Raw genomic sequence first — 14,063 nt, forward strand, 5'->3', positions numbered from 1 at the left:
AAAAAAGAGTTTTAAAACTAACAACATAAACCAGGCTCAGTGTGACAGGAGGTGAGTACTGCTTGAGGGAGCGGGTCATCCAGACAACTGAATTACTCAGCAAGCCCCGGTCTTATCTCAGATTTTAGAGCACTCTCACCCAGCATACCACTGGAACTGAACTGGCTTTTTTTTTTTTAAGCAATTACGATGCAGAGATTTGAGGGGGACTGAAATGAACAGAGACGCAGCCCCGTGCCCCAGGACCCATTCTTGGAATCACTGCAGAGGAAGGACAGGGGCCGTGCTTTCTGAGGGCCGTGACCGTGTGTTGCTCCTTTATGTCTGGCACCGAGGCCAACGGAGACCCGGTACCTACAGGCCACCTTGAGCTGACAACCAGGGAGGGAACGACATGCCCGCTGGGACCCATCACAGCCTCAGCACCAACAGCACCTCGAAGGCCTGCACTTCTACTGGGCTTCGGGGTCTGTGTCAGGGGGAAACCCTGGTCTTCTGTGTCACCTTCGCAGGCTGAGGTCCCGCCAGGCTGACCTGCATGGTTCAGGGCCTGGCTGTCACAGTCCTTACTCTCTCCCTCCCGCCCCCATCTATGTGCAGAGATACCGATGGAGCCAACGCAGACTTCGGCTGCGCTCGGGGAGGAGGTGCTAGGTAGCGCCTGAACGGCTGAGCAGGTGGCTGAACGGGCAGCCGAGACGGAGAGCCCGACCTCGTCCTGCCCGGGAAGCAGGTGTGTGGTTTGTCAATAGCCACTGGCCACCCGTTTCCATAAGGCAGCCTCAGGAATGGTGTTTCTACAGGGCGAAGCTCAGACAAATGAACCCACCCCCGGGGCCACTGTAGGCGCGAGGAGACCCTCTGTGACAACACTGAAGGAAGGGTCCCCGCCCCCCAGAGTCCAGCAGGTCACAGAAGGTCAGAGCTAGAAGGTACCAGGGGGTGTGTATTCTGCACCGGTCTCAACTGGCCCAGGCCCAGATGCCACCCACACTCAGGGAGGGAGACGGCCTGTCTCAGGACTTAATTCGGGGTTGCCCCCTCCTCCACTAAGGCTGTGTCCTCTGCAGCAGGCAGAGCATCGGTCACAGGCTGATCACACCTGTCCTCGTTCGTTCACCAGACATCTTCTGTGTCCATCACCAGCCATGCAGCAGGAGGCACTGGGGACACAGCAGCCGCCGGAGGACCAGACTCCAGAGAGCAAATGTCAGCAGGACAAGGGCAGAGCCAGCACGTGCGGTGCAGGCCCGAGGCGGGGAGTGGATGGGCAGGATGGGGTGGTGGGGAGGTGCACGGCACGCACTTCTGCACTGCACCGAAGCAGCCCCCAGCTCGGCATGTGCACCCGTGTGGAATCGTTACGGAAACAGGTTCCTTTCCAGTGCCCACATCCTGCAGGCAGAGGGTCACCCCACTCACCCCTGGGGGAGCCCGTCTACACGCGTGGCTTTCAAGACCCGCCATCTGCCCACAGCACTGAAATGTGTGCACCCGGCCTCCAGGTCCACTGCTCTACCTGGGTATGTCACAGGCACCTTCAAACTGAGCTCCTGACCCTCCCCCCAGCACCCACTCCCCCGCGATGTCCCAGATCTAGGAAATTGCACTCCTTCTCCCGACGCACAGGACAAACCTCCGGAGTCCTCGGGGCCCCCTCCCCTCTTGGCACCCACGTCTGATCTGCCAGCATGTCCTCTTGACTCTACTTTAGGAACCGGCTGCTTTCAACACCTCCACTGCTGCCCCCCCGCCCCAGTCAGGGTCACCTTCACCTCACACTGCAATGGCCTCCTAACTGCCCCCCCCCCACCTCTGCCCTCTCCCCACTCCAGCCACACTCAGTCACTCTGATCCAGCTGTCAGAGTGACCCTGTCCACATGGTGGTTCAGACCGTGCCCCTCCTCTGCTCAGAATCCCTCCAGGGCGTCCCACCAACATCAGTCCTGACGACAGTCCACACAGCTCGGCTCAATCTGGCCTTGCCGCATCTCGGGCACCACCGGGCACACTGCATCACCACCTGCGTGTCGACAAAACCCCAGTGGGAGCGCTAGACGAGGAGGACCGGGGTCTCCTAGGCGCCTGCCTGCTCTGTGCCCACCCAGCCCCACAGTAGGCTGTCTGGAGCTGGGTCTGGAAGAGGAGTGGGGTCCGGACAGGCCAGAGAGCACAGAGGAGCATCCAGGCCAGCAAGGCCCCTTCCAGGATGTGGACGTACCACACAGGCCACGGTCAGGAGAGCATCCAGCTCAGCTCCACGTCCCAGCTGAGGATGCTGAGGTCCAGAGAGGAGCCCTGACTTACTAAGTGCTGAGAAACATAAACACCCACCAGGTTCATCCCGCGCTTCCAACAGTCAGCTGGCTGTGGCGTGTGGATGCACGGCCTTCACTGCTCCCCTGCACGAGTGGCTGGGGTGGTGCCGGCTGGCGCGGGGACCCTGCCTCTGCCCGTGGCGCAGGGGATGCAGCCGGCCTGACAAGCCGACCCTGGACCTTTAATAGGGCCGATGCACTCCGGGGCTTTTAAAGGACTAATTGAGGAGGAGCGTCTAGTTTTAAAAGACGTCAATTTCAAGTGATTTAAAATGTTAAGTTTTTGTATTTTCAGAATTTGTTCCACTAATGTATTGCATAATAGTTATTATTTTAAAGGCAGAAAGAAAGTGATTTGGGGGGCGGGTAGGGGGACCTCAGAGACGACTTGATCACTTAAAGTCAATTTTTTTGCATAAAGCAAGTCAATGCTCCTCCCTTCTCCCTGATTAAAAAAAAAAATCCGTGAAACTGTTTTACAGAGAATCAGAAAAGAATCAGGGCAGAGGAAGGGTTTAGGGTCATCAAAAAGAAGAGCATGTCTGCAGAGAAGGCCACAGGGAACAGCTGATCAGAGAAAACAAACCTTGGGTAAAATTGTTCCACAGACAAGCCAGACTGGAGCACAGTCCCTGCACTCCACCAGGAACCCGACAGAGGGACTTCGGTAGAGCTCAGCACCTCGGTGGTGATTACAGGACAAGACATCACAGTTACGTGCTTTTCCTTCCTGGTGTATGTACCCTGTCACCTAGATCAATGCCTAGACAGTAGCAGGCATTTAATAAAGATGGGTTAAACAGACGACTACTAGCTAAGAGTTATGAAAGGGAGCAAAAATTACCAGAGAAGTAAACAATCTGAAAACACTGAAAAAACCATTCCATTCACAATAGCATCAAAAAGAATAAACTACTTAGGAACAAACATAACCAAGGAAGTAGACTGAAAACTACAAAATACTGCTGAAAGAAGCCCTAAATAAATGGAAAGACATCTGTGTCCACGGATGGGAAAACTTCATGATGTTAAGACAGCGATACTCTCCAAGTTGACCCACAGATTCAGCAAAATCTCTATCAAAATTCCAACTACCCTTTTTCCAGAACTTAACAAGCTGATCCTATAATTCATATGGAATTGCAAGGGACCCTGATTAGCCAAACCAATTTTGAAAAAGAAAAAGTCAGAGGACCCACATATCCCTGATTTCAAAACTTACTACAGGGCTTCCCTGGTGGCGCAGTGGTTAAGAGTCCACCTGCCGATGCAGGGGACACGGGTTCGTGCCCCGGTCCGGGAAGATCCCACATGCCGCGGAGCGGCTGGGCCCGTGAGCCATGGCCGCTGAACCTGTGCGTCCGGAGCCTGTGCTCCGCAATGGGAGCAGTGAGAGGCCCACATACCGCAAAAAAACACAAACAAACAAAAAAACTTACTATAAACCTTCAGTAATCAAAACGGTGTGTTACTGACATAGGGAGAGACCTATGGACCAGTGGAATAGAGTTGGGAGTCCAGAAACAAGCTTATACATTTATGGCCAATTGATTTTAGACAAGGTGTCAAAACCATTCACCGGGGAAAGAATAGTCTTTGCAATAAATGGTGCTGGGACAACTGGACAGCCACGTGCAAATGAATGAATTTGGACTCTTACCTCACGCTACATACAGAAAGTAATTAAAAATGGATCCAAGTCCTAAACGTACAGAGCTAAAACTATAAAACTCTTAGAAGAAAACATAGGTTTTGGGACTTCCCTGGTGGTGCAGAGGTTAGGAATCCACCTGCCAATGCAGGGGACACGGGTTCGAGCCCTGGTCCGGGAAGATCCCCCATGCTGCGGAGCAACTAAGCCCATGTGCCACAACTACGGATGCTGGAGTGCCTAGAGCCTATGCTCCACAACAAAAGAAGCCACTGCAATGAGAAGCCCACACACCACAACAAAGAGTAGCCCCCACTCTCCGCAACAAGAGAAAACCTGTGCACACCAACGAAGGCCCAATGCAGCCAAAAATTAATTAATTAATTAAAAAACAAAACAAAACAGGGCTTCCCTGGTGGCACAGTGGTTGAGAGTCCGCCTGCCGATGCAGGGGACGTGGGTTCGTGCCCCGGTCCGGGAGGATCCCACATGCCGCGGAGTGGCTGGGCCCGTGAGCCATGGCCGCTGAGCCTGTGCATCCAGAGCCTGTGCTCCGCTACGGGAGAGGCCACAACAGTGAGAGGCCCGCATACCGCAAAAAAAACAAAAAAACAAAACTTTTGTGCACCAAAGGGCACTATCAATAAAGTGAAAAGAAAAACCCACATAATGGGAGAAAAAATTTGCAAATCATATTAACCGATAAGGGTCTAGTATCCAGAATATTTAAAGAACTCTTACTCAACTCTTGTTGTATGATTATAACTCAATAATAAAAGACAAACAATCTAATTTAAAAGTGGGCAAAAGACTTGAATAGACATGTCTCCAAAGAAGATATAAAATGGCCAAGAAGCACATGAAAAGATGGTCAACATCACTGATCATAAGGGAAATGAAAATCAAAACCACAATGAGATACCACTTCTCATCCAGTAGGATGGTTATAATTTTAAAAAAGTGCTGGTAGAGAAATTAAAATCCTCACATCTTGCTGACAGAAATGTAAAAGGGTCTGGCCACTGTGAAACAGTTCGGCAGTTCCTCAAAAAGTTAAACACAGTTACCATATGACCTAGCAATTACATTCCTAGGTATACAGCCAAAAGAACTGAAAACACATGTCCACACAGAAACGTGTGCATGGATGTTCATAATAGCTATTAAGTAGAAACAACCCAGCTGTCCACCAACTGATGAATGAATAAACAAGATGTGGGAGAGTATTTAGTCACATAAAGGAAAGAAACACTGACACCTGCTACAGTACGGACGAACCTTGAAAACATCAAGCTAAATGAAAGAAGCCAGTCACAAAAGGTCACGTGTTGTATGATTCCATTTATATGAAATGTCCAGAAGAGGCAAATCCAGAAACAGAAAATAGGTGAGGAGTTGCTAAGAGCTGGGAGGGGTGGGGGAATGGGGATGACTGTGTAATGGGTACTGGGATTTCCCTCCGGCGTGATGCCAAAGTTCTGGAATTAGATCGTGGTGACGGCTGCACAACACTGTGAAGGCACTGAAAGCCATGGAATTGTACACTTAACAACAATTTAAGCAGTGACATTTATATTATGTAAATTTTACCTCCAAGAAAAAACAACAGCAAGGAATGATCCAGGTACTGCAGTTGAATAAAAGTCTAGAGTTAAGAAAAGGATCGAAATACAAAAGTTGCTGGGACTTTCCCAAGACCCACTGACCTTGTTTCTCTGGGTTGCGGACCTGGGATGGCATGTCCTGGATTTCCAGGGTCCACTCCCCCTCGGCCTTCTCTCCCCAGCAGTGCACGGTCATGAACTCCCAGTTTGTAAAGCCTTCGTTGGAATGATCCAGCAACCTGCAATCGGAAACGTGGGGTCAGGACACAGGGTCCCCAGAGGGATGGTGGCCAGGGTGACCAGCCCACCGAGGGCTCTCCTGCCTGGGAATTATGCCCAGGTGACTGCACAGCTGGCTGACGTGCCTCCCAGGGCGGAAGGGGCCTGGCCCGTGGCTGGCGTGAAGGTGCAGGAGACGCTGATGCCTTCAGGCCCTGGCTGTGCAGCACAGCCCTGCACGGCACCTTCACCTCCGTGACCTCACCGGGTCTCCAAACACTCTGAAAGGAAGGCAGTCAGGCTGCACAGGTGGCGCCAGCATAGGGCAGCGGCTGGGTCAGCGGTGGGCTCCTCCCCCAACCCTAATTCGCAGACCAGAGGCCCCGGGAGTAGGCATCTACTGCAGGTCCCCCCTCCAGTGACTGGCTGAGATGGAATGCCCTCAAGGGCATTTTGACTCCTGTCCTGGGTTCTCTCCATCACCAACGAATGCCCCCATGTTCCACCGCAGTAGGCATCCTACAGAGCCTGTGACCCCCAGGTCCTGGATGGAGGCTGGGCCACACCATCCTTCCCCCAAAGCCGCAAGGTCATCACAAAGGAGGCCTTTCTAAAATGCTGGTTTATGGAACGAAGGAATCTTTCACATTTGTCTGAGAGCCAGCTCTTGTGGTTCTTCTCCAGAAGATACAAGCAAGAAAAAATGAACAACTACTCAAACTTGTGGGAAAGATGTTGTCCCTTAATCTCCAGGGCTTAGCAGGTTTCCACAGCTGCATTTGGGGGAGAGAACACAACAGGCCTGGTGGTTTTCCACTGCGGGCAGGAGGCACCCCTGGGCGCTCCTCCCATGGCCCGTGTACCCTGCAGGTGCAAGAGCCCCCTCGGTCCTTCCAGACTGGAAGAAGGTCCTTCCTGTTGGACCTTCGGCCCCGGTCCATTTTCTCACGCTTGGTTCAGGCAGAAACAGGGAGCAACTCATGGACACCCTCCCTCTCCAGCACCCAGGGCCCCTCAGTCTCTGTAGAAGGAACAATTCTGGACTCTTCCTTCACAGCCTAATTTTCTATCTCTATTTTGGAATAACAATTTTTTAATGTAGAGGCTCTTTACTGTTCATCAGAAATTCAGACACATGTTTTGTGTGATGTCAGATTCAATTCCCAATTGGGGGTTCTCCAAACAGCCATTGTACAAAAATGTTCATCAAGGAAATGTGCTTTGCGTGGAGAACAGTGCGGGGAGGGGAAAACCTCTACTTTCTTCTAAGAAACCACAAGGGTCAAGGCTGATCTTCACACACGATGCCAGACTGAATCTAGGGCACTGGGGACAGAACAAAGACAAGCTCTTTCAAGGGCTGAGGTACTTAAGATGTCAGCTTACTCGGAGCAAAAAACACCTGGAAACCCGAAAAAAGCTTCTGAATTAAGCAAGATGTGAAATAAAGTAGAAGGTAATCGATCCTACACTTGATCTTAGCCAAAAGGCCGAGAAGCGACTGGATCCTAAAACACAAATTCTTGGTATAATCACACAAACTGCGTTGGAAAAAACCAAATTCCCACGACTCAGATGACGGCCCAGTGGCTCCGGACGGGTTGAGCATGCTTGATGGTGCTGGCTCAGCGTGACCCAGGGAGCGAGCAGCTGTGAACCAGGTGAGCTCAGCAGCGCCCGCTCTCTCATCCCAGGGGCTCCAACCCTGGGCCTGAGCAGAGGAATGGAAGTTAGGAAGGGATGAACACAGAGCCGGGTGCTGGAAGGTTTCTGCTGACGGCTAGGCAGGTGTAAGCAGGATGGGAGCACAGCCAGCCCCTGAGCCAGAGACCATGCCAGCATTTCCACCTCTATCATCACATCTAGTTCTTGTAATACTCTTAACTGTGAGGGAGGGGTCACAGGACGTTTCCAGAGTTGAGGAGTGGTGGCCAGCTCCCACATGCCCTGCTGGGAGGTGAAGGAGCAGGTTGTGAGCTCAGGCCTCTGGGCTCCAGAGCCCACGCCAGCCCTTCCTGGTCACTGCGGCCCCCACCCCAAGCCTCCTCGTGCTCAAGGTCAATGCAGGCCACCATTTGGAGTCTGCACCCAGCTCCTGCCTCAGATTCAAGGGTTGTCAACTTGGATGCCTCTAGGCATCTGGCCTGGAGCAAACGGGGGTCCAGCGAGGTGACCTCATGAGAGCCTGGGCACGAGCGGCCCACACCTGGCCTCAGTGCTGGTGCAAGGACAGGGCCCTGCGGTGCTCTAGTGACTATTTGCCCTGGAACGTGAGCCCAGTATTGGACAGCTTCCAATTTTTCAAGAAACACTAGAAATTTGGACTTTTAAAGGCAATCTCTAAAAGTTCTGATTAATAGTAACAACTCTGGTTGCAAAACAGCACAAAGCTGTAGCTTGCCAGCCGGCACCCTCAAAATACTCGTGCCCATGGTGGCATCCCACGTGCAGAGGGTGGCCTGGGCCTACCTTCAGAGGGGAGATGCCACCTGTCACTCTTGTGCTGTGAGGGGGGAGACCAGCAGGGGCCAAGCTTGGTGCCCAAGCCCTGGGAGCTGATGAAGCCAGGGTCTGGTCCCCGGGTGTGTCCAGCGCACTGAGGACAAGCCCAGGGCGGGCCCACAGTCTCCTGCCACAGAGAGACTGGGCTGCTGGGGAGGCAGGGGGGGTGCCCAGGAGGACACAGCATACTCCCCTCTCTCTGATGGAGGCCGACTGCCTCTCTCTGTGTCATGCAGAGCAGCTGGGGACAGAGGGGCATCAAGAAAAAGGGCCCCTCTCCTGCCTGGTCCTGTCTGGAGGCTGTCACTCACCCCCATTTCTGAATCCTGCAGCCCCAAGAAAGGGCTGCAGTCCTGGGCAAGGGACCCAAATGAGGCCAGGGGGCCCAGGTGCAGCACGCAGGCAGCGGGGGCTGCGGTCCGGCGGGCAGGGCAGTCTCAGGGTGCATCCTGAGGGGTACTGGGCACGACTGCCAGTTCCGTTTTTCAAGAGAAGCGGGAAATGCTGATTTGCCCGTGAAACCTTTTTTCTCCCTCTGCCTCGTAGCTGGAAGGAGCCGGAAAAAGAGGCCCAGGACCCTCTAGCCCCCCCCCCGAGCTCCCGATACCCCTTCACTCCGATGACCCGCAAGTCACATAAACGCAGCAAAGCGCTTCTTCTTGTCTCGAAGTCTGTCAAAGAAAGGACTCCACAGCCTTGCACAAACTGGGCACCACAAACTATGCACTGGGCTCCAAGAGTCCAGAGCCTCCCTCTCAGAGCATCTGCTCCACAGGGACCATCCTAGTGCATGGGCAAGACCTCCGCAGAGAGAAGCCTCCCAACACCTGTGCGTCTGTCTCCCTCAGAGCCTCCTGCTCGTGCAGGCTCTACCCCAGGACACAAGCTCCTCTGACACACGTTCTCACTTAAAATGCAGAATGAATACGATAAAAATGATCTCCAATGACCTCAGCAATGAAGTCATAGCCAGAATTCCATGCATTTCTCCACTAAGCAATGAAACCACCACAAACCTTTGTCACTACTTACTGCCCGAAATGGAGAGTTTCCCAGGGCAGCTTTGAAGGGCAGGTTGCAGAAGGCTATTTTTTCAGGTCTGTTGGGTCTACGTGTGAGTGTCTTCAAGAGGCAGAAACAGCTAGACCCGCAATGTGCCAGGTGCCTTACAGGGTCATGTGACCTTGAGGTGAGCCCGGCTCCCGCCCCGGCCCCCCAGGCCAGCCTAGATTTACCTCTTCGCCAAAAGCTGAGACTTGGTCCCTGAGGGAGAAATCAAGTGGATCTGCAGGTCTCCTCGGCGTGGGTGGGAGATGGTGATGCGGGCCACCACGTGCTCCAGGTAGCTCACACGCTGGTCCGAGTGGTCGGCACAGGCGGTGGTCAGGGCGCTGGTCCTCAGCGTCTGCACCACGGGGATGCTCCTGGTGGAGGAGGGAGGGGCTTAGTACTTGGCACCCGAAGCCCTCAGTCGCACACGAGGGGGACGGATCCAGGCCTCCCGGCCGCAGCCCCTTGGTCTCACACTCAGAAGTGCCTGTCGGGGTTACATCACCTGCCCAGAAGAGGTTTATCATTCTGGAATTTGCTTAGAGACATTTTTTTTTTTGTTTTGTTTTTTTGTTTAGAGACATTTAAAGAATGTCTTCTTGTGCAGACTCAGCTAACGTACCCATGGATCCGGCCCCTCGGTGCTCTAACCCTTTGGCCAGCTCATCTCCTCAACGCCTGGGGTCTGCAAGGCTTTAAAACCCCAGCACTTCTGTCTCAAAGACTGGCCTTGAAGGTAGAAGTCGTGATGCTGAATGATAACAACAGCAAACATTTCCTGAGTTGGCTGCGTGCCGGACACCAGCCCCCGTTGTGAGAATTCACGAGGACCGACCCTTTTGATCCAGAGAGAGATCCAGGACCGTGCCCAAGGTCACAGAGCTACTGAGAGGCAGAGCTGGGGTTTGAGGCTCTGAGTCCCCAGAGGTGCCCAGCTTGTGTGGACCCACACTCGTGTTCAAGAAACTAGGAAAGAGGAGACAGACAAGGGACCCAGGGCCAGACCTGGCCTCTTGTGCTGAATGCACTGGTCGAGGCCACAGTGACTGGACAGGAGATGGTCTGCTCAGGACCGTCTGCTTGAAGGCTGGGGGCCCCTTCCTCCCCCGCCCCGTGAAGGGAGTGGATGACAGTTCTCTGTACAAACTCAGGGGAGCTTTATCTTCTGGGGTGGAATCTGAGGACAGGCACCAAGCCCCAGTCCTTCAGGACTCAGTTCCACCAGGATTTTCTCACATGCTCCCCAGATGGAGCAGACAAGCCTGCACACGACGCTGCTGCAGAGCCCCAGCCGGGCCACCCTCTGAGTCTGCACCACCGCGGCTCACCCTAATGGTCTGTAAACTGAACAAAGGCCACCCTCCGCCCAGCAGCACAGGAATAATTCCCCGCCGCTTGGCTAGCGCTCTGTTTATTATGGGGAGCGCTTTTCCCATTATGCCCGACTTCCCTCTGGGGCAGCGTGGGCTCACTATCTCAGGAATTACGTCGCTTGGTTCGACTGGGCCCGAGTCATAAAAAACAATCAAAACACTTATAAACAGTGATGTAACTCCCTCAGAGACTCTCTAAATATTTGAAAACATGATTTGCATACATCCTAAATTGATTTAGAGATGCTGATTTCTTCCACTGCCTTCTCCCAAGTTTCACTGTCTGTGTTTACAGGTCAGTGGGCCCCCCGCTGCGGGAGACTCAGAGCAGAAAAGAAAGCTCTGGAGAGTTCCAGCCCCACCGGGCACTCATGTATCTCCAGGTAAACTATTCCCGGCCCTCTTGCACTAAGAAGGCAGCGTGGGTGCTGCGGGGAGGGGACCCCTCCGTGTGAAGACCCACTAAACAACCCCATGCTCTCCTGGGCTGAAGAGCAAGATGGGGGTGAAACAGAAACAAAAGTCATAATGGGGCTTCCCTGGTGGTTGAGAGTCCGCCTGCCGATGCAGGGGACACGGGTTCGTGCCCCGGTCCGGGAAGATCCCACATGCCGCGGAGCGGCTGGGCCTGTGAGCCATGGCCGCTGAGCCTGCGCGTCCGGAGCCTGTGCTCCGCAGCGGGAGAGGCCACAACGGTGAGAGGCCCCCGTACCGCAAAAAAAAAAAAAAAAAAAAAGTCATAATGAAGTTTTAAACTCTGTATCTACCCCCACTCCGAACCATTTGCCAATTAGGATGTGGAGCAATCACCCTGCTCTAGAAACAGACATGGGATCCCAGCCAGGAAACCTTAATCTTAGGGATGAGGTTCAGGCATTCAGAGAATAGGAGCAGGAGAAAAAAGAGGGCGGCCCGATCCCCCTCACGGCCGCCTCCCTGGGCCCAGCCCTGGTGTGGACATCTAGAGGAAAGCGCAGTTCAGGGCATGTGACATTCTCAACAAGATTGTCAAAGCCTCTTGCAATCTGCTGTTTTTACTCTGGCTCAGGGACCCCAGCTGCCAGGCCCCTGAGGTCACAAAGGTTGGCCAGTCTGACGCACAGAAGCTGCAGGGTTTAGGTTAAACAATGCACAGAAACACAAACACAGATAAGTTGTACTTTAATCACCAAAACTGATGTAGAGAGATCTTAAAGCTCCCAAGATAACCGAAAATGTTCCTCTGCTACTAAACTCCGAAATTGTTGTCTGTGCACAAAGCCATCTTCCCAGGACCTAGGGGAACTGAGCAGTAAAAGGTCCTATAAGACCTCCCTCCAGACCCAGTGATATTCAAGCTCTGGGGGCTGCCCTCCTTAGAAGAGGGCTCTGGGGACAGAGACGTGGCACCTCCTGCTGAGCCACACGTCAGACTTAATTATGGACCTTCCAGATGTTCCTTCATCCTAAGGGCCCTCAGCAGCTCCCTTCTCCTGACCAGCCCACAGGCTTCATAGTAACTTCCTGGTACCTCCCTCCAGTATTCTCTAGTACATAATACCATCTAATTGCTTGAAAATGCATAGAAACAAGTTCACAGTTTACTAAATTCAAGGCGCTCACAACGCTTAGAATCTTACGGCATCAGTGACATTCAGGGCCAGAGGCAAAAATGTTTTCTAGTAAATCAAGTGGCTGGGAAAAGCAGCAGAAGGTGGGCCATGGGCAGAAGCTCTCTCCCTCCCCGCGTCTTTCTGCTCAAGCTGGGAAGCCACTACAGGTCAGCACACGCAGACCTCCTTTCACTGCACTTCGCTTAATTGCGTTCTGTACAAATTGAAGGTCTACAGCAACCCTGCGACAAGCAAGTCTGTCGGCGACACTTTTCCAAAAGCATCCGCTCACTTACTGTCACGTTTTGGTAATTCACACAATACTTCAAACACTTCAGTATTATTATTAAAAGTTCTGGAGGTCTGTGATGAGTGATCTTTGATGTTACTATTGCAAAAAGATTATGACTCACTGAAGGCTCAGATCATGGTGAGCCTTTTTTGGCGATCAAGTATCTTCTATTAAGGTATGTACACTGTCTTTTTAAACATAATGCTGTCGCACACTTAACAGACTACGGCACACTGGAAACGTAACTTTTATATGCACTGGGAAACCAAAAAATTCATGTGACTCGTTTTATTGCAGTGGTCTGGTACTGAACCAACAATATCTCCAAGGTCTGCCTGTATTCCTCACTCCCACCTTGAAGACCTCTCCCAGCTCAGCTGCAAGGCCAGACCTGTGCCTTGGCCCCGAGCATCCCCAGGGTGACGCCACCTTTCCACGCGCAGGGCTGGGGCCAAGCGGGCAGTGCTCAGTTCCTCCCCCGACAGTCCTGAGGTCACGTGGAGCTGGAGACCCAGCAGAACCAGAAAGCAGCAGTGTCCTTCCCCCTGTGGTATTTGGCATCTGTCTGGGGGAGAAGAGGCTGCTGCAGAGCCGAGGACCATGACAACGGAGGGTCATGCATGAAGGTCAACCAGGAAATCCCTGCACCGACCTTCTAAAGGGTCATGACTGGATGGAGAGGGGTTCATTGGCACAGACTTATTAGACTCAGGAAGGCAACATGGCCTGTGGGAGGGCCTGGGGCCATCTGTATGGGGACAGCAAGGAGGTTCTGAGTCACTTCCTGGGTCTCTGTTCCAGGATGACCGTTCTGGGAAGGAGGGTCATGAGAGTCTGAGGCAGCGATTCTGTGACTTTCTTACTCAGGTTAGTCCACATTTAGGATTTTCCTTAGATGAAATTACTTTTGATTATCAAACCACAGACGATCATTTAGGCTGCAAATAAAATTGAGCTGAAAAAAAAAAAAAAGAGGCTAATCCAGTATATTAATTCGGACAGGGCTGCCCATGATTAATTGGGCTGTAAGGTGTTTTAAACACACAGTGTTTAAATTTATGGCACATATTTCTCTTCTATGTGAAATGAAGGGGCTAAATCAGCTGACTTTAAACATTCCTTCCAATTCTAAGGCTCAATCTGATGGGGGTGGGGGGAGACAAGGAAATTACAGTCAATCCTCATTATCATGAGTCCATATTTGCAAATTCACCTACTCACTAAAATTTATTTATAACTTCAAATCAATACTTGTGGTGCGTTTGTGGTCATTTGCAGAGAGAGAGGCAGAATATGTGAACTGCCCAGTGTGTGTGTTCCCAGCTGAGGTCAAACAAGCTCATACTATAAACAAATGTCCTTCTTCTGGTCTACCGAGTGCCACGTTTTTCACATTTTTGTGCTTTCTGTTGGTGGTTTCACTGTTTAAAATGGCCCCAAGCACAGTGCTGCAGTGCTGGC

At 52.4% G+C, this 14,063-nt stretch overlaps 1 protein-coding gene and 1 pseudogene across 5 annotated transcripts in view; both read right to left on the reverse strand.

Moving 5' to 3' along the window:
- Nucleotides 1–14,063, reverse strand: part of PCSK6 (proprotein convertase subtilisin/kexin type 6) — a 190,399-nt gene that overhangs the window by 46,977 nt on the left and 129,359 nt on the right. For all 5 annotated transcript variants that reach the window (XM_060005284.1, XM_060005283.1, XM_060005286.1 and 2 more), the window contains 2 exons: nt 9,531–9,719; nt 5,677–5,813 (listed from right to left, as the gene is read on the reverse strand). In XM_060005284.1, the coding sequence (XP_059861267.1) occupies nt 5,677–5,813; nt 9,531–9,719 (326 nt within the window). The remainder of the gene's footprint in view (nt 1–5,676; nt 5,814–9,530; nt 9,720–14,063) is intronic.
- On the reverse strand, nt 7,137–7,295 carry LOC132421321 (U2 spliceosomal RNA; annotated as a pseudogene).

The sequence above is a fragment of the Delphinus delphis genome, chromosome 2 (genome assembly GCF_949987515.2).
Source record: "Delphinus delphis chromosome 2, mDelDel1.2, whole genome shotgun sequence".
NCBI lineage: Eukaryota > Metazoa > Chordata > Mammalia > Artiodactyla > Delphinidae > Delphinus > Delphinus delphis.